The sequence below is a fragment of the Lepisma saccharinum genome, chromosome 1 (genome assembly GCF_977018435.1).
Source record: "Lepisma saccharinum chromosome 1, izLepSacc3.1, whole genome shotgun sequence".
Taxonomy (NCBI): domain Eukaryota; kingdom Metazoa; phylum Arthropoda; class Insecta; order Zygentoma; family Lepismatidae; genus Lepisma; species Lepisma saccharinum.
Genome location: NC_139229.1, coordinates 37,908,768 through 37,933,391, shown reverse-complemented (window position 1 = coordinate 37,933,391; position 24,624 = coordinate 37,908,768). Strand labels below are relative to the sequence as shown.

The 24,624-nt window shown below is 38.9% G+C and overlaps 1 protein-coding gene across 1 annotated transcript in view; it reads right to left on the bottom strand.

The window, feature by feature from the left end:
• The window catches only part of LOC146004716 (uncharacterized), a 64,663-nt gene that overhangs the window by 35,202 nt on the left and 4,837 nt on the right, over window positions 1–24,624 (bottom strand). Inside the window, exons 5-7 of the mRNA XM_083143711.1 lie at window positions 20,498–20,716; window positions 18,759–19,145; window positions 6,742–6,925 (exon numbers count right to left, since the gene is read on the bottom strand). Coding sequence (XP_082999837.1) covers window positions 6,742–6,925; window positions 18,759–19,145; window positions 20,498–20,716 — 790 coding nt within the window. The remainder of the gene's footprint in view (window positions 1–6,741; window positions 6,926–18,758; window positions 19,146–20,497; window positions 20,717–24,624) is intronic.

Below are 24,624 nucleotides of genomic sequence, written 5' to 3'. Positions count from 1 at the left end.
CCAGCATGTACAACAATTACACATTGCCCTTTAGACACCGGTGCTTTGATGGCAGCCGCGGTTCCATCCACCCAAGCTTCTTTCTTTGTTGTCGAGCTGTGAAAATAAGTCCGTCAATGTAAACAATGGGTCGTCCTTGTCGACGAAAGATTTTTATGGCTTTGAGGTACGATGAACGTAAACTTCTTATTTCGTCCTTTTCTATAAGCAATTGTCTATTATTTTCTGCTTTTTCCCACTTAAACTTACGTCACGTATTATCTTGCGCACACACCAGACACTGCCTTGGAAGTCTATTCTTTGTTTCAAAACCCCTCGGATACCTTCCCTGTCCGTAAGGTGAAATTCGTGCACAACACGCCTAACAACACACTTATCGAACTCGTCTATATGACTTTTTATTTTTCGGCAAGGTCGTGTTTTATGGGGCGTATGAAAGGGTTTCTTCAACGTAGTGCATGCTTTACTTTCTATTAGTACAATTCTTCTCACACTGCTGAATGAAACACCACATGCGCGAGCCACCCTCCTTTGCAACTGGTTTTCGGACATACGAACTCCCACCTCATCTTTCATAAATGCATTGACATTATATACAATTTCTCGCCCTTGGCTGTGGATTACTTTCCGTGCACCGAGTTTACTTGCTTTCTCTGAACTGCAAGCTTCCATGCTAGCAAGTACACTGCGTACAAAACAAACACACACTTTAAATGAAGACAGGCAAGTCGATCGCGTTGTTTTTCGGTGCTCGCACAACATTTATGACGTTCGGCAACCCTGCCTGTGTGCACGATAAGGGAAGTTCGCGCATGCGCTAGCCGCGTTTCCGACCCAGCACTTCGGTGGGAGAGTTTCTTGTCTAACCTCTTCTACTGTACTTCACCGAGTCTCATCGTTCACCGCTGAGTATTATTAAGTTAATATTAATAGTATAATAATACGACGCGTGAAGTAATTGTGCATTTAGAACGTATCAAGTGGCAGCTCAACGTGTTGGTTCGATTTTGTAGTGTACAAGGGCAAGACAATTGTTTAAAGTTGAGATTCATTGTGCAAGAGCACTAAACTTTTATATTTGTAGAAAAGCACAGAACTACTTCGTTCGAAATGGAAAGAAAACATTTGCGTAGCGCAAATAAAAATCTTGCTTCAAATTCAGAGCTTAATGTTCCCGATTGTTGTCGGAACATTGATAAAGATAAAACCACATTTGTGTGCAAGAAATGTACAAAGCTTCTACATTATGAATGTTGTGGCTTAGATGTTCGATCTGAAAGCCACGAAGCTACCGATTTCGTTTGTAAAGAATGTGAATCATTGTCTACAACTATTACATCTGATCCATTAAATATGTTTGAAGCTTTAAAAACCATGATTGAAGGAATTAGCAAGCAGCAAGTTGAAAGTATGGAAACATTACAGGCTGATATTAGCAAACAGTCTGAAACACTGCAGGCTGATATTAAACAGCAAGCTGATTCCATTACCAGCTTGAAAGCTGATATCTGCAAACAGTCTGAAACACTGAAGGCTGATATCTGTAGACAATCTGACATATTGAAGGAAGATATCCTCAGAGAATGTGCGTTGCTAAAGGATGATATCGGTAAGCAGCACGATGAATCTATGAAAGCTTTAAGAGCTGAAATAGGCGAGATGGCCTGTGAAATACAACAACTAAAGTCTGAGAACGAGAATACTAGGGACTGATTCTCTGAAGAAATTCGGCAGGCTAGAGAGATGGACTTTGATGAGTTCCGGCGTAGCTTGGCAGCCGATGTTAATAAAGCCACGGAAAGTGTTCGCATCGATGTAGAGGATATTAATTCGAGATTCACTGAGGAGTGTAATAAGATTATTGAAAAACAGCTGACGATGGAACAGATATTGGCCGAGGCCGAGACTGACAAAATACAGTTCCGGGCTGAGGTCCAAGAAAATATTAGTCAGATTTCAGTAATTGTGTCTCAAAGAAGCAAGGACGTTGAGGAAATAAAAACTCAAGTAGAACAACTTACGAATCAGTTAGAGACCATGCACGTTACCCGCCAAACGGAAACAGAAACTGGATCTCGAACAGCTGGTCATCCGTCTGCAGTTGCTGAGAGTGCAGCGTTGCCAACCATGAACATTGAACTAAATGAAGCGATGGACAGAGCCGGTGGAGAGAGAACTAGAGAAGACAAACAAGTCTGTCGCCCACGAGTTACTGCTGATTCAAGAGCTAATGAAGTGGCGTCTGCTGTTCCACCTACCTTTAGTCTTTCGGGCGATGACAGAGGTTACAGAGAGCGTGAATCTCGCAGGGCCCGGCACAGTCTTTATGAAGAAAGGACAAAGAGGAAACGTCTAGAAAGGAAGAAAGATCGCAGTTCCTCCTCTTCCAGCACCAGCTCTGACTCTCAGTATCAAGCAAAAATCAGGAAGCGAACACGAAGGCATGGAAATTCAAGGAGCGGGCCAGATGAGTCGCCGCCAACAACTCAGCGATCAGCAATGACTGGAACTCCAAGGATGGCAGACCTTAATTTCTTGTCGAAGTTCAAGGGAGACCTGGAAGCCCAGAATGCTGAGCAATACTTAAAAGAACTTAATATCAATTTTGATTTAATGCAGATTCCATACGAATACCGATTGGAAATTATTTCTCGGCTTTTCAAGGGCCAGGCTGAGCATTGGTTTCGAGCAAACCAGTTAGAGTTCAAGTCCTATTCTGATTTCTGCCGTCGTTTTCGCAAACAATATGCTTCAGAAGAGGCCAAAGAGAGGCAGCTGACAGCAGTGAGATCTCGCCGATACTTAAAGCAGTCCGGTATGAGCATGGAGGAATATGCCTGGTCTATTTACTCAGCCTACCGCAATCTGTCTGCCCATTACATAGAACCTGAGATTGTGAATTTAATCATCTCCCAGCTTCCATATAGAGCTCGCAGTCTGAGTCTAGCTAATTCTCCTCAAACTGTACGGCAGCTAGCCGACTTTCTGAAAAGGTTCGAGGTGCTTGAAGAGCAGGACAGTTGGAAGCCTGTGTGGAATAGGGAAGGTGCAGGCCAGGGAAATGCTCCCAGACAAAATAGAATTGGAAACCAACAACCCAGAGTCAGACAAGTTATGCAGAACCAGAGGAATGGATATTCCAATTACAACAGACGACGTAATCCTTCTAGAAGGGATGGCAGGAACAACTACGCACGTGGGCCGCGTCGTTCCAGATCTGATCCAGAAGACCATTCCCGTGACTTCACGTAATGCCTCTGAACCCAGTAATTTCAGAGCGACGGCGCTTCCGTTTGAACCTTCTGCTTCACGTTTGACGAACGAGCAACGTCAAAGCGTCGACATAACCAGAGACTTTTGTTGGGCACCATCGACTAGTGCTAATCCGAGTGGTATGCAGTCGGATTTAGCCAGTCGCCCAACGTGAATTCTTCGTTCCCGATCATGGTTGGGCTAAAATCTTGGACTTCTCTGGGAACCGATGACAGCGATATAAATAGTGAAGATAATCATCTTTTTGTTGTGCTGACTCTCAATGAGGGAGAACAAAGTTTAAATAGAGCACCACAACAGGCAGTTAGAAAGGAAAATTTACCCAGGGCTCCGTTAATTAAAGCAACTGTAACCGGCGTCGATTTTATTTGTGTTCTGGACACTGGCAGCGAATGTAATCTCATGAGCTACGCCATTTGGAAGAAGATTAAAGAGAAGCTGCCATCATTGCAGTTACAAACATGTCCAGATGTTAGGCTGACTGATTTCACTGGGAGAAACAAAACTAGAGTTGTAGGATGTAGACAAGTATATCTGGAGATTGCTGGAAGAAATTTATTGGAGGACATGTTTGTCTTGAAGGGTCTCGAAGCTGACTTTATTTTGGGCTACCCATTCCTCAGGAAATATGAAGCAGGAATTGACCTACAGCGCGAGAAGTTATCCCTCACCATAGACGGAGTTCCGGTAGAGCAGGACCTCGTGAATAATGGATCTTCGAAAGGGACGTATGTAAGAAATGTCCGTGAAGATTCCCATGTCGATCAGTGGACGGCTAGTCCTGACGACATTCTGCAGAAGGTCAATGCAAATGAGATTTTATGCAAAAGGGGTAGAAGCCAATTGAAAGAAGTCTTATTGAAGCATAGAGATGTATTTTCCGAGAGACCAGGTACTATTAAAAACTTCCAGTGTGAGATTAAACTCACCACCACAGAACCTGTGTATCGATCTCCATATCCCATACCTACAGCCTAAAGAAAGCTCCTGAAAGAACAACTGAAAAAGTGGAGACGATGAGATGTTACTGTGCCTTGATATTCATCTTGTATGAGCACCTTAATTGTTGGTAAGCCTGATGGTAACATACGCCTGCAGTCGTCTTGCTGATTAATTATTCCATTTCTGAGACTACTGGATATTCACCTGCTGAACTATTCTTCAACCATCCCATACCCAGAGAGATCCTAACCCATTTCAATTGGCCTGAACGGGAAGAAGCCCAACCGGATTGGAAGTCCAAATTATTCTTAGCCCAAGTCAGGGAGAAGAAGAAGCTGTCGAAGGATTTAAAACAGAAGGGAAACGCCAAGACAGTGACAGTTGGAGACTTCGTGATGGTTAAAAACCATTCCTTAAGCTCGTCACTAGATAGGACCATTCAAAAATTATTTATGTTGTGGATAGGACCTTATCTAGTGGACAAAGTGGAAAATAATGTTGTGACATTGCTAATTCCAAGGACTAAAGAATTATATGATAAGGTTAACTTGGATAACCTAAAACTGGTGCATTTTTCGGAGGATAAAAAGAAAGAGTTTGTACTTTAAAACTAAGTTTCCTCCAGGTAGATAACTTCCTTCCAGAAACTTAGTTTCCGAAAGGAAGGGGCAGATGATATGATCCATATTTTTATGTGACTTCACCAGTAGAAAATATGTCACTAATATATTTATTTTGTGAAAGAAAGCGTAATTTCCTTGTTATTATATGTAATATTGCACCCTGTTTGTAATATATATCTTTTGTATAATGTTTATTGTATTTTATGCTCTGTTATGAGTAGTTTAATGTATCTTCATGTTTGCAAGAGTGCACTATACGAATTTGTATTTCTAAACATGTATAGATGTCAGTTTTGTTGTAGTATCCTTTTGTAGATAGTGAGTGATTCATCTGTACTTTAATCTGTGTTCTCAAAAATAGTATAAAAGCGAGGATATCGCGTAAGAATCATCACACTTTTTCGCCACGGATCGACGAAGCTTTTAAACTTAAAAAGAACTCCTCGGTGTTGTGCGTACATCTTGGTATGGTAGTTCGGGGTGCAAGCTAGGCCTATGTGAACATAGGTACGCCGATAGCCATGCATTGATGATATGCACAATACTGCAACCATTCTACGTCAAATAATAAAGTTAGCCTAAAGATTAATTTGGAAATAAAAGGCTAAAGAGCAAATATTGGCTCAGTTATCATTGCATATCTCTTGGTGTGGTAGTTCTTGGCGCAAGCTAGGTCTATGTGATCATAGGTTTGCCGATAGCCACGCATTGAGTTTTATGCGTTTTAATTGAGTCAATTCATCGACAAAGCGAAATCTTCGCCTTCGTCTCAAGTATAGTTGCATTATAATTGCAATAAATAAAGAATAAAACTTTTCAGTTTATACATACGGCAGTAATGTGGTTTTATTTCTCTGTGCTGTGAATATTGTCTTTGCCTAACACTATCCCTGTACCTGAGAGGAGTCTGTGTACTTCACCGAGTCTCATCGTTCACCGCTGAGTATTATTAAGTTAATATTAATAGTATAATAATACGACGCGTGAAGTAATTGTGCATTTAGAACGTATCACTACTCCTCAGTTTTCTTTCCCACCTTCTTGCAGTTTAATAATAAACCCACTTGCTAATCTCAGATGAGCCCGTTTGGGAAACTCGAAGCAGGTTTCTTCGTAGTTAATAATATTTTTAGCTAGTATAGTCTATTAATGAATGAATGAATAATTGATTTAATGTACTTCTCATTTTTTCTTGCACTTTTGGCTAATTGTGAAGATGAGGATGAATGGAGATAAGTTGAAATGGATGAAGGGACAATCACAAACACATATGGACGGACACAACACAAGTCCCACAGAGGATTATACTAGCTGTGAGTACAGACGCCATAGCCTCGCTAGTCTGGAAAATGCAGTCCAGGGTGTACTACGTGAAAGGAAGGCTGACATTTGGGTGTCGTCCTCAAGGTTCAACCTTACACCCCAATTGTTTATTAAGAACATGCAAATGTATGTGTCGTCCGGTAACTGCTTCTTGCTGGCAACGAGGCTCTTGCGTCTAGACCTACGGCCAGTATATTCTTCTGTAGGCCTGTGTTGTCCTGTCTTTGTCCATCTGTGTGCTGAGTGCTACTTTACAGCCTCAGCTTTTAGCCTAGCGTAAGATTTTGGTTCTCGCAGACAATATAGTTTTAATTCTTGTCATCACATATAGTAAAGTTTTAGTTCTTGTTTAGTATTGAATAAATTAATTAATTTAAAACTTGAGTCAGGAAGTTTTTAACAGACATTCTATTTTTTTGTTAGGAGTTTGTCCTCAATTTTGTTTTAGATAAGTGGCTTACTCTCGTATTGTGCGACGGGCCAAAATAGTCTCCATGCTGAAATGCCCATAACACAACAATCAATCAACATGTGTGTGTTAATATGCAATAGTTGACTTTAATAGCATATTTGTACTCACCTGTAATGCATTTTCCTCCTTCTCTGAAGCTTTCTGCAATGAAATCAACTCATATTCTAGAGATGTATACTGCTTCATGCGTGAAGATTTTATATCAATGACTGAAAGCAACTTAGAATGAAGCTTGGAACTCAGGTCTTCCATAGTTTTCAATTCTGCAGAACTATCCTTGAAGCTCAGTTTGCTGTGAAACATGGTTTGAAAAAATACTAATTTCTTGATATTCAGGCAGTAAAGTAAATTACATAAAATAAATCTGTTGTGCAACTCTCAAAGAAGTAAGGCAGATGATTCAATAAAATACATCTAAAGATGAAAAAACACACTCACCAGGGTGAAATCCTGGAGGGGACAGGGGGGGGGGATTTCTCCCCACCAACAATCTTGTCCACCAAAAATTTCCAAAAAGTCTCGTACTTCACATATTTTTGTTTATTCGTCCTTTGGCTCCTTTCCTCATTCTGTTTCCGTGCTTTTTAATTCCTCTAAATGTGCCTATCTCTCTCTCTCTCTCTCTCTCTCTCTCTCTCTCACCCCCCCCCCACACATATATATATATATAGGCAGGCGCCGATTTCTATAGATATTTGGGGAGGGCAAAGCTAAGCAAAGCATAAAAACCTCTCTCTCTTCGTTTGCAAAAGGGGGGAGAAAGGTTTATTTTTAATCAATAGTAGAGACCTAAGAGTATATGCACTTAAGTTAACCTTTGAAAAATTGTAATTACAATTACTAGCTCTGACAACAAAAATATAGAGTAGAGAAGGGTAAGACTGCACGTCGAATAAGACTGCGAACCATTTTTTTGAGATGAAAATCATACATAATTGGCACCACTGCTCCACCATCTCTTCGCTCAAGATAGAAGCTAGCCGTGGATGCTAGTGAAGACATGTTGGTAGTTCATTGTGTTGAGAGATGAAAGCAAGAAGAATTTTAAGGTGTTTACTATTTATTTTGATTCCAAGTTTTCTTAGGCCTTCTTCACTGTAAATGTAGATAATATCATGATGTCAATTCATAGAGACAGCTGTGTTAATGCCGAGTTCGTCGAGTTCGTGCTTTGTTTCCGATTGCAGCACAGGGTAAGACAGCGCAATAAATTTCAGGTAGAAATCTGCAGTAATTATTGAATATATATAAATTTCAACCATGCTATGTATTTAATATGGATGAATCTGGTGTCAGTAAAGTTCCTTTGAAACCTCCAAAAGTGATAAGTGTGAAGGGGAAAGGATAGGTTAAGAAAGTTGTTAGTTGAGAACATGGACAAACCATCACTGCTGTATGTTGTATGAGCACTTCAGTAAGTTTCATTCCTCCTGCAGTCCCACGGAAGAGAATGCAAGCAGAACTACTTGATGGGGTACCGCCATCTCCTATTGGCATGATGATGATAACGAACATCCTTGCTGAAGAAAACATATCAAACTGGCAACGTCAAAAGAAAGAGTACATTTGCCCTGGTTGCGATGAGAAGTACAGCGATTTCCCAGTCGAGGACTTGATTTACTGTGCCACATGTTTGGATGGCATGACAAATGCTTCTCATATGGAAGAGGAACTTTCTTTAGTGATTTGTGTTCCTTTTTATAGAACCTTCATACGAATGTGTTTAGAAAATGTTAGTATGATGCGCATTCTTACCCGAACGTGATCACAGTCTTACCCCGTGCTGCGGGTAAGGCTGCACGTTTGCATGGTCATGCTTTTCGCTTGTTTTCTGCTGAAATATTGTTTACTGAGCTTTCGGAAATGTTGGCAAAGGATAGCACATTCTGTGTTACTTTTTCCGTATGTTACTACTATAGATTCATAACTTCAGTAAAACATAATGAACAGAAACTGCGCAGTCTTGTCCCATCTTACTCTGCATATCAAGGTACATCGAACTTGATGAGCTGGACAAAAACTCATTGTATTGTCATTATGTAACATAATAATTTATACATAATTTTATATTGAAAATTTGATTATTATATTCTGTACTTTTTCGCACAATCCTTCATATGAGTTCAGCGGAGATTTACTTGCCAATGTAATTTTCATATCGGCTGTCTGTAATTCTGCACAAAGACCTTCAACTTGCAATTTGGTGTACACTGGGTCATATTTCCTCCAATTTACATCACATGTTGATAGCTGTCTCTTCTTCACTCCCCCATGTAACTTTCTACTTTTGCTGCAACCAGGTGTAGGGATTTCTTCAGGTTCTTCCACATTCAAAGAAGAAGACTCCGTGTTTTCTTCATGTGATACAATTTGCAAAAGTAACTCACCAGGAACATCTGCAACCTCCACATCATTTATTTGATCATCTTCAAAAATATCTTCATCGCTGATAATGTCAATATCGGGAGACAGAAACACCATACTCAGTTCTGCAGAGTTGTCAGCTACGACTGGATCAAGGAGAATATACTTTATTTCACTTGCTGTAAGCCCCTTCCTATACATGTCGACAAAGGTAAGATGATTTATAACAGGCACTGTAACATGCAAGCTGCTACCTCCTGACACCCAAAAATCACAATGGCTTTGCAAAAGCAGCTAGTCGTTTGTCTTCTGTTGCAACGAAGCTAGAGATATCTGTGAGGAAAAGGATGGTATTGATACCTTTAAGTTCCAGTGTCCTATAAATAGGACAGCAAACTTCATTACTATTCCACAAAGACAAAAACCTCGTCAGTTTTAGATATTCTTCATATAAATAGTATGGAGACCCTTTCAAAGTTATATATATCATTCTTACACGCCCACTGCATATTGTTTGCAAACTAGATGAATGAAACTGATAGCATGACATAGTACTAAATATTGCTTTAATTAATTGTACTTTTACTTTTGCTGTTCTCAGTGGCGCAGGAACGTTTTTCATTTGGGGGGGTACAAAATTCAGCCTCCCATATATATATATATATATATATATATATATATATATATATATATATATATATATATATATATATATGTATGTATGTATGTATGTCCAATCAAGTGTCGCAATAATAATAATTAGGATAATTATATTTAATTAAATTAATATATTAATTAATTAAATATGTACATTAATTAATATTGTATTGTTATTATTACATGAATTGGTAAAATATAGAAAAATAATTGAATATTTATTGAATAACAAAAAAAAGAGTTAGATCCAATTAACGAAAAGTAAAGTTCCTGATTAATATTTTATGGATATTATCATTAGTAGTGTGCATAAATCTTTGGAATCCTTCAAAGCCGTATGAGCCAAATTACTTGCCTTCCAATAAGTCCAGCGGAGAAAACCATCGAGTATACAGGGTGCAGCAGAAATAACTCCCGGATTTTATTCGGGAATAACAAAGCAACGATAGATGTTATGCAAAATTTTATTTCACAGTTGGAAAGAATAATGATTACCATTTTGTTTCCCATATGTACCGAGACAACTCCATGAACGCCCCTACTTTTTTGAGGAAGACGGCACGCAGTAAATGTAACGTTTGACCGTTATGTATGGATGTTACGCAACTTCCTGCAGCCGCAATCGAACGAACGTGGCAATTTGGCTGCGTGGTTCCAACAGGATGGTGCCACAGCACGCGTATCGATGAACGTGCTACGTGAAATGTTTCCAGGGCGTCTGATCTCACTTCGAAGTCACCTTCCATGGCCAACTCGTTCCCCCGAGCTCGCACCCTGCGACTTCTTTCTGTGGGAGTACTTGAAGGCTAAAGTTTACCAAGGAAGGCCGAGGACAGCCAATGATCTGAAAGATGGTATCAGACAGGAAAGAGCGGCAATACCGACCAGACATGACTAGGAGGGTAATGCAGAACTTCAGGGCGAGACTTCAGAAATGCGTACACTGTGCAGATCGGCATTTGGACGATATCATTTTAAAAGAAAGTCAACTAGCCTATGTCACACAAAATGGTGACTTGTAGCAATTTTAACAAAAAATAATTGGAACATTTTGTTCTTTGCAAATGTGCAAGAAAATGGTAAACCTTGTTCTTTCCAACTGTGCAATAAAGTTTTGCATAACATCTATCGTTGCTTTGTTATTCACAAATGAAATCCGGGAGATATTTCTGCCGCACCCTAACTTTTAATTGTTACGCTGTTCAAGCATGGTATTGGCACTGATGGAAATTGAGTATAACAAATGCTAAACAATTATATTTTGATAAATTACTTTTACTACTTGGTAAGTCTTTCGGGGGGAAGGGGTCCAGACCCCCTGGACCCCACAAAAACGTCCTTGATACCTAGGTATAATATGAAGCCACGAGAAATATTCTCTTTTAGAACAGCACACACGAATGTCCTGTTATTTAATGCAAAATATGCATAAATATTTTTCATTGTTTTTGTTAGAATTTAAGTTTAAAAAAAAAAGATTTTAAAATCAGATAACAATTCTGAAACATATAAGGCTAAGCTCTAGACCTCATTCTGGACTTATTTGGATTTCACGGAACGGAAAATGAGGAGTGAGGGGGATCTTGAGCCACCACAACCAATAATAATCATCTCCCACACACTGGATATAGAAACTACATTATGTAGAGTTCCACTTCAGTTCCGTTCATTCTAATTTTAAAAGTCCCATAGCTACACATAAAAATATCTTTAAACAATTTATGGCAGATGTGTACCACATCCAATGCCTTTTAGAAGCCATGTATTTCGTATTTTCTCAGACATCTATAGGGTGTTGTATTAAAAAAGAAAAAAATGAGTTCAGATGGTTCCCAATCAACTCGTAAGAAGTCTAACTTTGAAATATTTGTGAAAAATTTGACAAATCATTTATTTGTAATACGAGTCGTATTTTTTTAAGTAAGTACCGTTTTGATATGTACAAAAAACAAGTCAACTTTTTGTAACAATTTTATTGTTACATGAAAGACCACACTTTTATCTACTTTTCCATATAATTGCCACCAATATTAAGACACTTATCATATCGAACAACAAGCTTTTGTATTCCGTCGTCATAGGAGTTTGTCGCCTGAGTTCACAGCCACTGCAACACGGCCGTTTTGAGGCTATCGTCGTCATCGTGGCGCTGACCTCCGAGATGCTTCTTCAGTTGCAGAAACACGAGGTAGTCACTGGGCGCTAGATCGGGGCTGTATGGAGGATGATCAAATTGTTCCCAGCCAAATGATGCGATGAGATCTTGACAAGAAAAGTCAAGGCGCTACCTAAACGTTTGCTTTTGTGCGCCTCAGTTAACATTGTTGGTACCCATCGTCAGCACAATTTTCGATAGTTTAAGCGTTCGGTAACAATTTCGTAGATAACACTTTTTGAAACTTCAGGGAACTCCTCTGATAACGAAGAAATCGTGAAGCGTCTGTTCTCTTTCACTTTTTCGTCGACTTTCTGCACCAAATCGACAGTGATCACTCCGTTCCTCGTCATGAACATTCGTTCGGCCATCTTTGAAAGCTCTTACCCATTTGCGTACCATTCCATCACTCATAATGTTTTGTCCGTACACTTCACAAATCTGACGGTGAATTTCAACTGCTTTCACGCCTTTAGCACTAAGAAAACGAATAACAGCGCATATTTCACAGTCGGCGGGATTCTCAATTGGCGGAGGCATTTTAAATACGCAAAACCAAATGTATACACGATCGATTGTTGCCGCAATGTCGTCTGTGGCTTGCAAACAGATGTAGGTACACAGTGCATGCACGGGACACCGACCGCAGCGCAGCAGCGGCGGTACTTACTTTAAAAATACGCCTCGTATAATTAGCTGTACCTAATGACGCTCTTCGAGTACTGAAAGTAATATCATTCGGTACATTTACAAAACCGAAATTCTTCAGCTCTCATAAGTAGCAAGGAAAGCCATACGCTCAAAAGTTTATTCTTTCTTTTCAATTTTTGGTGGACAATGTGAAGATCCGGCCAAGGTTTATTTTCGTATGTAGTGGTATTAAATGCAGATACATGCGTGTGTTTTAGGATGACATGTCAATTTCTCGTTTATGTGAAAAGGTAAACTTTAATGTAAGCAGAAGCATATGGGCGTCACAGTTAAAGATTTACGAAGAAAATCCAAAACACATTCCCACCTCGCCGGACTCCGTGGCGAAGAGGTTAGCATAGCGCACTATGACGCCTGAGGTCCCAGGTTCGAATCCTGGCCTGCCATTTTAGAGTGTCCATCAATTTCATCATATCATCATCACTCATCCTCATCTTCGCGATTAGCCAAAAGTGGCAGAAATGCGAAGTAAAATAAACCAAATCAATCAATCAAATATTCCCATCTTACTCCCAGAGACTTTGTCAATCCAATACAAAATCTACCAATAGAACCTGCAGTGAGTCTCATTTATCTCGTGCATTCATCTGACTAATGTAATTTTCTTACAATTTGACTTTAGAGTTTAACATAAAATGGCGTTGTGTTTGCGTTGCATTCGATATCACAATAAGATTTTAAGCAATTTATGTCCAATTATAAGTATAGCTAATACATAGGCAAAAAATAGTCCCCCCTCTGATAAAATCGCAAATTGCACCCTGTTTAAATGTCTAGGAAAGATTTCATTTCACCTAGGAATGATATCGTGATGCGATGAGTCGAGAATTGTCACAGCCTCATCTCGTCTCCTGTGTGGTGAGGTCCTTCTCGTTCTTGGTTCTTGTTTGTGCTTATTTTTCTTTCGGTTTCCACTCTGAAGTTATGAAAACTTATTCCAATTCACCTCATTCTCAGATAGGCTAATCGGCACTCTATTTTTTTAAAAAATATATATATCTTAATACATAGGTTTAAGTATAGTTTTCCCAACACCCTCTTACAAATTTATGAAAAATATGGGTGAGGTACAGGAGTGCATTGTAACCCCCCTCCCCCAAGTTGGTCTGTCGTGTCTCGTCTCGTTCGTGTAAGTGTTCCGTTTCGGAAAATACCATTATAAATATTCAAAAGAAAATCGGGTCAGTCATATACTCTTCTGATGAAGATTTGTATCTTATCTTCGAATCGACGCGACCACTGCTTTAGAAATGTTTACCCCCCCTTACGCAAAGCAGCAATCGTCTGCAGCGTAATTGTCTGAGAGTCAATCTAATTCCATCGTTCCACACACATTTTAAACAATTTTCATCTCGTTAAAGAGGTTTCCAAGAACTTAGGTCAATGAACTAACTAGTAGCAAGCACAATGTAGTATAATAAGTTTACAATTAACTGTTTTGAATTTCTGTGGTAAGGACTATAATGCTTAAAATTTATAAACAATAATACATTTTTTATTGGGCGAATTGATAATAGGTAATTTTAACAGTAGCACCTTCCGTCTGCTGTCAAATTACCAAAAGGGGGGGGGGGTACAGGGGGTACAACTCGATTTACGCATTTAGGGGGTACAGTACCCCCCTTCAAAAATTTGCGGGGGTACAATGTACCCCTGTACCCCCCCGTTCCTGCGCCACTGGCTGTTCTCAACCCAAATTGTTATCTTTATTATGAACATAGTTATTAATATGCTTGATTGAATAATAAAACAATTGCTTGTTCATAAACTTAGCTTTACATTTAATAAAAATTAAGAAATAAACTGTCCTATTTATAGGACGCTGGTACCTAATGGGTTAATGCAGTAAGAAGTAGCACACATATGTTTGCATGTAAGTAAGAAAAATACTAATCCTGATTAAATAAAACAGTGCCAAGTTGACATGCACCTTCTGCTTGTAGGGCTTTATGTTAGTGTGGTTACAAACCCTTTTATCGGACTTCTCCAAGGCTTCTTAGGGTTAGTAGGATCAAGCCCTTGCGCGGTCTGTGGTGCAGGATTTATTTTTTAATTATCCTATATTGCAGTGGCGTGCCGTGACTTTTTCAAAAGTGTTACCAGCCATCAGACGTTATTATTTCCAACCTTACCCCCCCCCCCCCCAAATGCCTTTGATCTGGATATTTTTTTTAAAAAAAAATCCACTCAATGATATATTTAGCCAGAATCACTCCTAGAAAGAACTACCACTCATGAGAGAGTTACCGCGAAAATTCAGTAAATAGCAGTCCAGCTTTGTCAACCATCTCTGTTTCTTTGCAAAGAGATGGAAAGGGGAAGAAGAACCACTCATTCGGGTCAGTTTGATATTTCTGCGTTGAAGAGACGACAGAACTCCCCTCCTCCAGCAGTGGGAGGAAGTCCGGATGTACGTACTACTGTTGCCAACTTAGTTTTTTGGAGCAAGGTTTGTCCAATTCACGAATCGCATCATGTACTTATCTTTTCGTCTATTACCGTGCATCAATTTCGATCTGCAGCCGAGAGATCGGGAGAAGCGTGGCGGGCGGCGCTGGCGGAGATGCCGACATTTGCGGCCTGAAATGCCCGCTTATTTTTATGGACATATGCAGACATTTATATAAATATTGCAAAACGAGCACTAACCTGTGTTATAAGAGTATGGTTTTAATTTTAGTAGCTTAGTGGCTGTATGTGCTGATGATTTTGACACTCCCATCTCCTGTGAAACACGGCGTAGAGGTTTGTTTGGATAACTTTCTAACGCTGCCCCAATTTCATCGAGGAAGCTCACGAAAACCATTGACTTTTAATGGTTTCGTCGGCAGCGTAATCTTGATAAAGTGTTGCACATTCGAAACCTCCAAACGATCCCCATCGACACGAAACTCTTTCAAGGATATAAAGTTAAGCAGGACGTTGCTGGTCAAAACTATGATTAAAATGTTTTATTATCTGTGACTCTTATCGTCACTTCTAAAGCGTATTTTTTTGTGTATATAATTGCAGAACTTGGATGAATTACAGATGATGAATTATAACCCAGGTTAGTGCTCGTTTTGCAATATTTATATAAATGTCTGGATATGTCCGTAAAAATAAGCGAGCATTACAGGCCGCAAATGTCGGCATCTCCGCCAGCGCTGCCCGCCACGCTTCTCCCGATCTCTCGGCTGCAGATCGAAATGGATGCACGGTACTAAACGGTCTCAGTTGTAGTTAAATCCAGCTTTGGCTTTGCAGTCTAGCTCTTGTTGCTTCAGAGAAATAGTATCCCCATTTTAGGCGGGATTTAGCTCTTTTCTGGAAATCCAATGTGACAACACTTGCTGATCCGGTATGCTGCAGCGGCAACAGGGCCCCTAAACAGGCATATGAATAACCCCCTAGCACACTTGCCTCCAAGTCTTTCCCCACTGTTCCCCTGCATTGGCAAGCGCCCTTTCCTCTTCTTGCCTCTTGAGGGTAGCGGAACGGCCTGTCTCTTCGCTTTGGTCGGCTGCAGAAAAAATGCCCTCTGCAATATACACTCAACTGCAACGCTGTCGGTTAACTTATTTAACAATGTTGTTATTTTATTGAGAAAAAAACTTTAAAAAGTTTTAATTTCTTTATATTTTGCTGTTACCTGCGGTAACACCGGTTACATGGTTATATTGGTTAGGAATAAAAGATCATCCAGATCTCTTACTAGAAGATGTATTTAAACTTCCGATGATATACAGACAATTCACCCGATACAACTTGTAGTTGTACAATTAGTTGTACCGAAGTTTAAAACCCTGGTCTTTTTGATGATGCAGGAGAACACCTTATTCAGAGTTGGGTTTGTGGAATATCTGTCAAATGGAGCACAAGTACACCAGCCAATCCGAAGATTGAAGCAAGATATAACCCAATGTCCCCTGAACCATCAGCCTTTCGATGACCAGGAGAATGTTCCGTAGGCTTACAAAAGTCTAGCTCTTTTATATCATAATTTTGTTTACAATTTACCATGGTTACTACATAGTTGTTTTATATTTCCATAGTTTCAGCAATTTTTTCTGATTTAAGTTAAACAATTCATTACCTATTGTAACATTAACAATAACATTTTTATGAAAAGAAATGTAACAACCTTTAGAGAAAAGATTCAACACTAATTCTTAACAACATAGATTTTTATAACATAGAGTGAATAGTTTAGTGTTTAAAAGGCATGTGTTGACAGGGGCGACACAAAGTACCAGGATTAACATGCCAATATTATTATTACTATTATTATTATTAGTAGTAGTAGTAGTAGTAAAGACGTTATTATCCTCGCAAATGACGCAAAGAGAGGTAGAAGTAGGTGCTAAATCATTTGAGAACATGGACAAACCATCACTGCTGTATGTCGTATGAGTGCGTCAGGAAGTTTCATTCCTCCTGCATTCATCTTTCTACGGAAAAGAATGCAAGCAGAACTACTTGATTGAGTACCACCATCTGTTATTGGCATGGTAGAAGTAGGTGCTAAAGCATTTGTGTTGGAACAAATTATTTTAAATATTTTTTCAATATTTTCAATTTCACATTAGCTATAATGGAATACAAGTACTCAAACTGTGCTTTTAAAAGACAGAAAATACATGAGAAATGCATTCCGAATATGATTATTTTTGTACATATGACATGTATAATTTTCATGTTCAACATATGTTTTTCACATATGCAACATAGATCGAAGTAAAATAAGAAAATACAAATGCAACATGTTAACACTGAATTGTGTATGTATTCAAAGTTTCTTTAATACACATATCTATGGCATTCTACATAACCAATTCACCCACCTCATAACAAACCAACAGCAAAAATGATGTAAATTGTATCTTAAATGTGCAGGCTCCCTTTCCTCCCAAACAACTGTTTATGCGTTTAAGACAAAACTGTTTAACAGCAACAATCTGAAGTACATATTTGGTCTTCCTTTTCCCTCTGGTAATTTACAATGCATTACAGAAAACAATGGCATTGCGAGCGAAGTGAGCAAGAAAACTTTTAGATTCAAATTATTTCAAACTAAAAACAATACTGATTTAATAGGGTGCCATGGCATTATCTCTTTCACCACTTTTTTCATTTAGATTGTTCGGCATTCAGAGCCAACTCCCGCCGCCCGCTAGCTACAACTCTGTATTTGATGAAACTAAGAAAATAATAAGAGAAGTGTGGATTGCAAGCAAAGCGAGCAAGAAAATTTTATGAAATGTATTTTTTTATTTTTAAAAAAATTGACATGAAGGATGCCATTGCCCCCCCCCCCCCCTGCAGGTGCCCTTGGCCGTCTGGAAGAAAAATGCAAGAAATACATGACAACTAATACCATCCTGAGTATCCTTTTGTCCTACTACTCATAGATTCTGCTAGCCTTGCTTTTTTTTTACTTCAATGTTTGCCCCAGTAGAATTTATTTCTGTCCAAGGTTGTAGGGAATGCCCCCTGCCTCCCTTGTGGTTACGCCACTGGGTAACCGCTACATCATCCATCAATAGGCGCCGACAATGGAAGTTAAAGGTAGCTTACATTCGTGCAGAAAATAAAGTCACCTACCTAATTTTCGATGGACTGATTCACTCAAGAACACGAGGACTACAGTATTTCAACAACACTTCTTCCTCTATTGTCGCACATAATCATAATATACCATCACCATGCATTTTCATTACTAATTGTGTATTTAGAAAAAGACATAATGAGATAGAGTAAAACGAATGAGATAGAGTAAAATGATCATTTCAGAGTAGAATCCTGCGTAACTTACCACAGAATGGAATTTCCATCACACAAATAATATTTTGTTACAAAATGAAATTATGTTGAAAGTTATACATTGGGCCCATCATGGGGGGGGGGGGGGCAAAATGAGAACTGGGGGAAGCGGTGAGCCCCTGGCCCCCCGGTTTCAGCACCAGCTTGTGTAGATTAACATCTTTCTCCCTCCCCACCAGTCTTCATTGATTTTACACCCTGACCTTTATATTAAGCATAAATACTAAAATATGTGGGAAAATGTTGGGCTTGATTTGCCATATCAGTCCATAAAATGCATGAGTTTTTCAGGGAGGCCAAATATACTGAGAAAGCAGGCAAACTAGTGTAGAAGCCTATACAATTTGAAACCCATAACTGTTTTTTTTATATTATATATTGTTATATACTATGTAACTATAATATATTAAAATGTAGTTAAGATATAAATACTCACCTTTCCATAAGCTGAACACACAAAGCCTTCTTTTCAACATCAAGATCGTCAACAATGCACTGAAGTTTATTTGCTTCTTCAATCTTGGTCTTTATTGAATGTTCTAGATGACGTATCAACTCGTCAAAGTCATCTTCCCTAGTTGTCAGTTCTGTTATGATGTAAATTGTAGTATCTGATAATAGTTGAGATTTCCCTCTTTGCTGACTGTTAACTTTCTGCAGTGATAATAAATGTTCTTTCTTCTCTTTCAATGCAACCTCCAAGTTTTGCTTCTGCTCAGTGAGGTATGCAAGTCTCTTACTCAACTGGCATTTCGTATTTGATAGAAAATCTATTTCTGCTCTTAGTTTCTTGTTTTGATCAATTAACGGCATCAAGTCCTTTCTAGATTGAAAAAAAAAAAAAGAGAATTTTAATTAAGAATCCACAGGACACATGATCATGCCTCTAATGATTGATTGATTTGGGATATTTTACTGTGTCTTTCTGACACTTTTGGCTAATTGCAAAGACGAGGATGAGTGATGATATGAAATTAATGAAGGGACACTCACAAAGAACACCCATGTCTAGACTGGGATTCGAACCTGGGACCCTTGTTGTCCTAGCCTGCTGTGCTAACCACTCTGGCGCAGAGGTCAGCCCTTAAATATGATTATGCAAATACAGATTTAATTCCCTAAAAATGGAGGTAGTTAAATTTCTGAAATAGTGGGTTAAAAATAACACGGATTAGAAATCCAATCTCATTCAGTTAGGCATATGTCTACATATATGTTTAGGAGAGGTCCTCACAAGTGTTTCATGCAGTGGTGGGATTGGGTGCCAAAACTTTGAGGGGGGGGTCAAGGAAAGTTTACTTTTCTTGGTAGACAAAGCTTAGTATTAAGAGGCCATAGTGCAGGGGCAAGAATTAAAAATCTGGTGGGAGGGGGCAACTTGATAACAAAATGATTGTTAGCTAAAAAGTAAAGTCTGATTATGAATTTTAAGTGTGTGGTTGTTGATTGACTGATTTAGTTTATTTTACTTCACTTTTCTGCCAGTTTTGGCTAATTATGAAGAAGAATGAGAGGATGGTGAAGATGAATGATGATAAGAAGAGATGGATGAATGACATCACAAACATATAGGAACAACAAAACACGAGCCTTACAGAGGATTACACTGGCTGTGAGTCCAGACGCCAGAGCCTCACTAGTCTGCAAAATGCAGTCCATGGTGTACATACTATGTGGAAATGAGGTTGGCATTTTTGTGTCTTTGGAAAGGGTCATCCCTTGCACCCCACATGTGGTGGGGTTGTTGTTATATACATACATAGCATGCAATATTAATTGGACATAATATATTGTCTAGCTCTGGTACTAATGTCCAATTAACTAATAACTAATGTCCAACTAGGATTGGACCATTGTCACTAATGTTCAGAGAATTATTTGGGTATATTCATACATAAATTATACACTAATTTTTGTAGGCATTCCAATCAAATCCTTATCTTCATGCAGTATGTTTTGCAGAAATAAATAAACTTCACAGTGTACAACAAATGGTACACAAATATTAATACTAGACAACTTTTCTGGGGGGTTGTTAGGCCCCCACTAAATACATAGTTGTATTCAGTATGAATCAACAGTCACTGATCACCTACAAACAACAATCAAAGTTTTATCTCACAAATATAATTTAAAATTGTAAAAGTCTAAAGAAACTAATTCCATTACACTTACTCTACTTCATGTACTTGCGTCTTTTCTTGTTCTAAAGTTGTCTTCGATTTCTTTTCTTCCTCGTTTGACATTACATTCTGGTATGCTTCTTGCCATTCTGCTTTGCTTTTTGCTTTGACAGTCATGGCATCTTTTAGGTTCTTTGTTGCTCCTTGCTTTTGTGCATCTAGGTCGTTAATAACTTTTTTCTCTTTTTTCAACTTTTCTTCAAGCTTTGGTCTGCAAAATAGTTTCAATTTCTTATAACTGAGTACATGATAAATTTTGAGCTTGCTTTTAAGTCCACTCTAAGCACAGAAAGGCCAATCAGGACTAGACCTACAGTTTAAAGTTGGATCTGAAACACTATGTGCCTCCACTGGGTATTAAAGCCAGACTACACCATTACCACTATGCCATCGGGAAGGCCTAAGCACATGATAAAGCTATATAGTGGTAGTATAATATATTGGTAATATATATAGAAAATGGCAGAAACAGTTTGTGGAAGGTCAAACATCAGAACATCTTTTGACATTGAAATGTGAGGATAATGTTATATATTTCAACATTTGAGATGGCCAATATTGGTAAAGATAAGGTAAGAGAAATCTTGCATGACTTATTGAACATTAGAAACTTATGTGCAAAAAGACAGCCCCCAAGAAACCTTCACTAAGGAACAGAGAGAGAACCCTCCCCCTACTTACACAGACTCAAACACTTTCATTTGAAACCGCTAGCATACGGAGGAATTTTTCTTTTTGGAGAGAGCTAGAATTTCTGGAATTGTAAAAGTCTGTATCACATAGTTTCTTTCTAGGTAGAGGTGGAATAAACTATAAAATATTTTGCAATCACTGCTTTTAACCTTAGTTTTAAAACTATATGCAATCTGTACAACTTACCACCAAAATAGATTAAAGACTGAGCAATACTTTCAATTTGTGTTCCAACTCTTTCAGCTGGTGCTAATATATATTACACGTTGCAAACATTACACAAATGTACACTAATCTAATAATTATTAGGTTATAACCTTCAGAAAGCATGGGAACGATATTATAAGATGTTATTCTGACAGACGAGGTGGTTGACGCAAACTTTCTTCTTATACAGAGATGACAACACTTACCGTGCCATGGATGTGTTTAGCATGCTAGCAGACAATCTTCCCGAGGTGAGATCCTACCTCCCCCGTAAAAACCGAGGTGCGTGACGGGGGTGTATTCATACACAACGCGAGGTGAAAAGGCGCTATGAAGCCAATAGCCCAGTATTTGTTATAGGTTGACAACGTGTGAAAAATACATAGCGTGCTGCAAAATTTTGAGCCTCTTAAAGTGAGAAGTTTAATTTTACTTTAGTGTTTTATTCAACTTCTTAAATCTATGAAATTTGTCCTTTTCTTTCTTTTCATTTTAGCAAATTGAGTAATGTGCGATAGCACAGTAGCTCTTATTAATCAGGTGCCACTGCATGTGGCTCATATTTTCATATTTTAAAGAAATATGGTCATTCTGACGTGAGATTTTCCTCAGAATCTCCAGGTTAATGTTGGGATGGTACCTTTAATGAAGTCTTATTCGTTGCCCCTTTTTCATAGATAATAAACTCATGGTATAAACATTAATTAAATTATTATGCATAACACAGAAATTACAAGGAAAACTATGCACTGAATTTTGAAATATTCACAAATCCAATTTGGCACCACATAGTTCTTTCTGTAGTAAATAGTAAACAATGTCAACACTAAAGTTTTTGAAGCAAACAAATACGTAGAAATTCACCTGCCTGAAAAACCACAACTTTTCACCTCGCAAAGTGCTTGAAAAAGTGTGACCGCTGCCAGCGAGTTTTACCAACTCTATTTGGCGGATGTGTCCATGAACATGTTAGCTGTCTTAATAGATCGAACGCTCGGAAACGTTTATCTTCACATAGAATATGTCATCTGTATGTCAGCAATCATATGTTTGTGTTTCTCCTGTGTTTTGAAACTTTATAGTTTATTTATGAATATAAATTTTAACTAGCTTGGTGGATATGCTACATCGCTGACAATATACAGTACACTTGGACACTTAATCGTGCAGTTCGCAACACTGAGGACATCAACAGACTGAAGCGATGGCACTCTCGGCTTTCTTCCAGCCCTTACGGGTTGGAAAACAAACTTTGTCTCCACACAATGTTTCCTCCCATTGATTGAATTAAAAGTATTGGCTGCGTCGGCACATCAGGCCATTTTGCACCCTTCAATGAATGCGAAGAAGATCCCCTTATCTAAAACCCTTACCTAAAATTAAAAAGATAAAAAAGGGGTTTAAAAGCCCCTCAAAAAGGATAAAAATGCAGGTTGTTAACAGACCTGCATTGGACAAACACAACACATTAAAAAGGTAAGGAAAGCTTAAAACTACCTCACAAACAGTGGAAGAGACCTGCTCTTCTCAAAAACCTAAAAACATTGTTTAAAACACTGACATTGTCACCCAACATGGATGACAAGTCCTTTGGAATGTTAAAACTCTGTCTGAGGTTGTTAAAATTGGCACATTCAAGAAGAATGTGTCGAACACTTAAAACAATGTCACAACTACGGCACAACGGAGGGTCCAGTCCTTGTAGCAAGTGACCATGCGTTAGACGGCTGTGTCCTATACGCAGGCGGGTAAGAATAACTTCTTCTCGCCAAGAAGGACGAGACGAGGAATGCCAAGCTTGTTACCTGTTTTCCTATCCCAGTCGGCCTGCCAAGTGTCAAGAACAGAACAATGGAACAGATTCTGCAGGTTGCTAGCTGGCAAAAGGTGGACGAGAACGTCGCCAACTGCATCAGCAGACTTGGCGGCAGCATCAGCTGCTTCGTTCCCCTGAATGCCCACGTGGCTAGGAACCCAACAGAAGTGGACATCGGCACTGGCAGATAATGACACAAGCTGTCTAAATATGCGTTGCGCTACCTGATGCCGGGAATACAGTGAATCCAGAGTCTGCAACACACTGGTCGAATCACTGCACACAAGGACTTTCCTCAGACCATTGACGTCTGCAAAGTCCAGTGCCTTTAGAATAGCATACAACTCTGCCGTATAGATGGAACAGGCAAACAGGCAGGATGTAGCGAGTAACTGGAACTTTGAGAGTCTAGGACGAAAGTGCAACCAACTGATTTGACTGTCTTGGACCCATCCGTATAAAACACACTAATATTGGGGTGCTTCGCAAGAAGTTCTAAAAACCATTGCTGGTATACAACCATTGGTGTTTCTGCCTTTGGAAGGGCAGTCAGAGAAAAATCGATAGAAGGTGTTCCCTCCCATTGTATCCCTCAAGGTCGCTGGGGTATTTTTCAGGCTCCTGGTGGCATTGCCAGGGTGATACTATCCAGATGTATCGTCAACATGCCACGAGAGGGTGTTGATGGCCCCATATCAGAAAAGGACGAACCTTGGAGGCTTGCATGTTGATATTCTGTTGAGACAACCCGGAAGAAATAATGAGAAACCAAAAGTTAAAGAATTAATTTGAAACAGTTATGCTGTGTGCCACCACTGCTGGCCTTGCTGTACTGGAGTGCATGGCTGCATTCATACTCCATGATGGAAAGTTACAAACCGTTCTGTTAATAAGACTTTTGTCATAAACAAATAAGAATTCAACCAGAAAGGAAAGAAGTTATTAACATTACATACAAAGCATGTAAAGAAAAATATTCCCCCGTGTCAAATAATTCAGACACCTTTACAAGTAAGTGAATGAGATAGCAACCAGCATCAGTTGACTGACCAGTTTGACTCCGGACATGCACCCCTCCCTCCCTTTATGCGATACATATTTATAGAATTAATTTCATAATATACAATATGATGTTACAAAACCAACTACTAAAAGCCAAAGAATAATAATAATAATAATAATAATCTCAAGAAACCTGGTCACATAGAGTATTGGTTAGGAGGCTGTCAGTTAAAGATAAGCTCTGTATCCAAGGTAACCAAACTGAAAACTGATGTCGATAACCCTATCAATATGACAATAAAAAAAAAAAACTGCTTAAGTCACATGCTGACAAAGACATATTAGTGACCCACAATACAAGACAAATAAACAGCATAATAAGAAAAATGCATTACCAATCT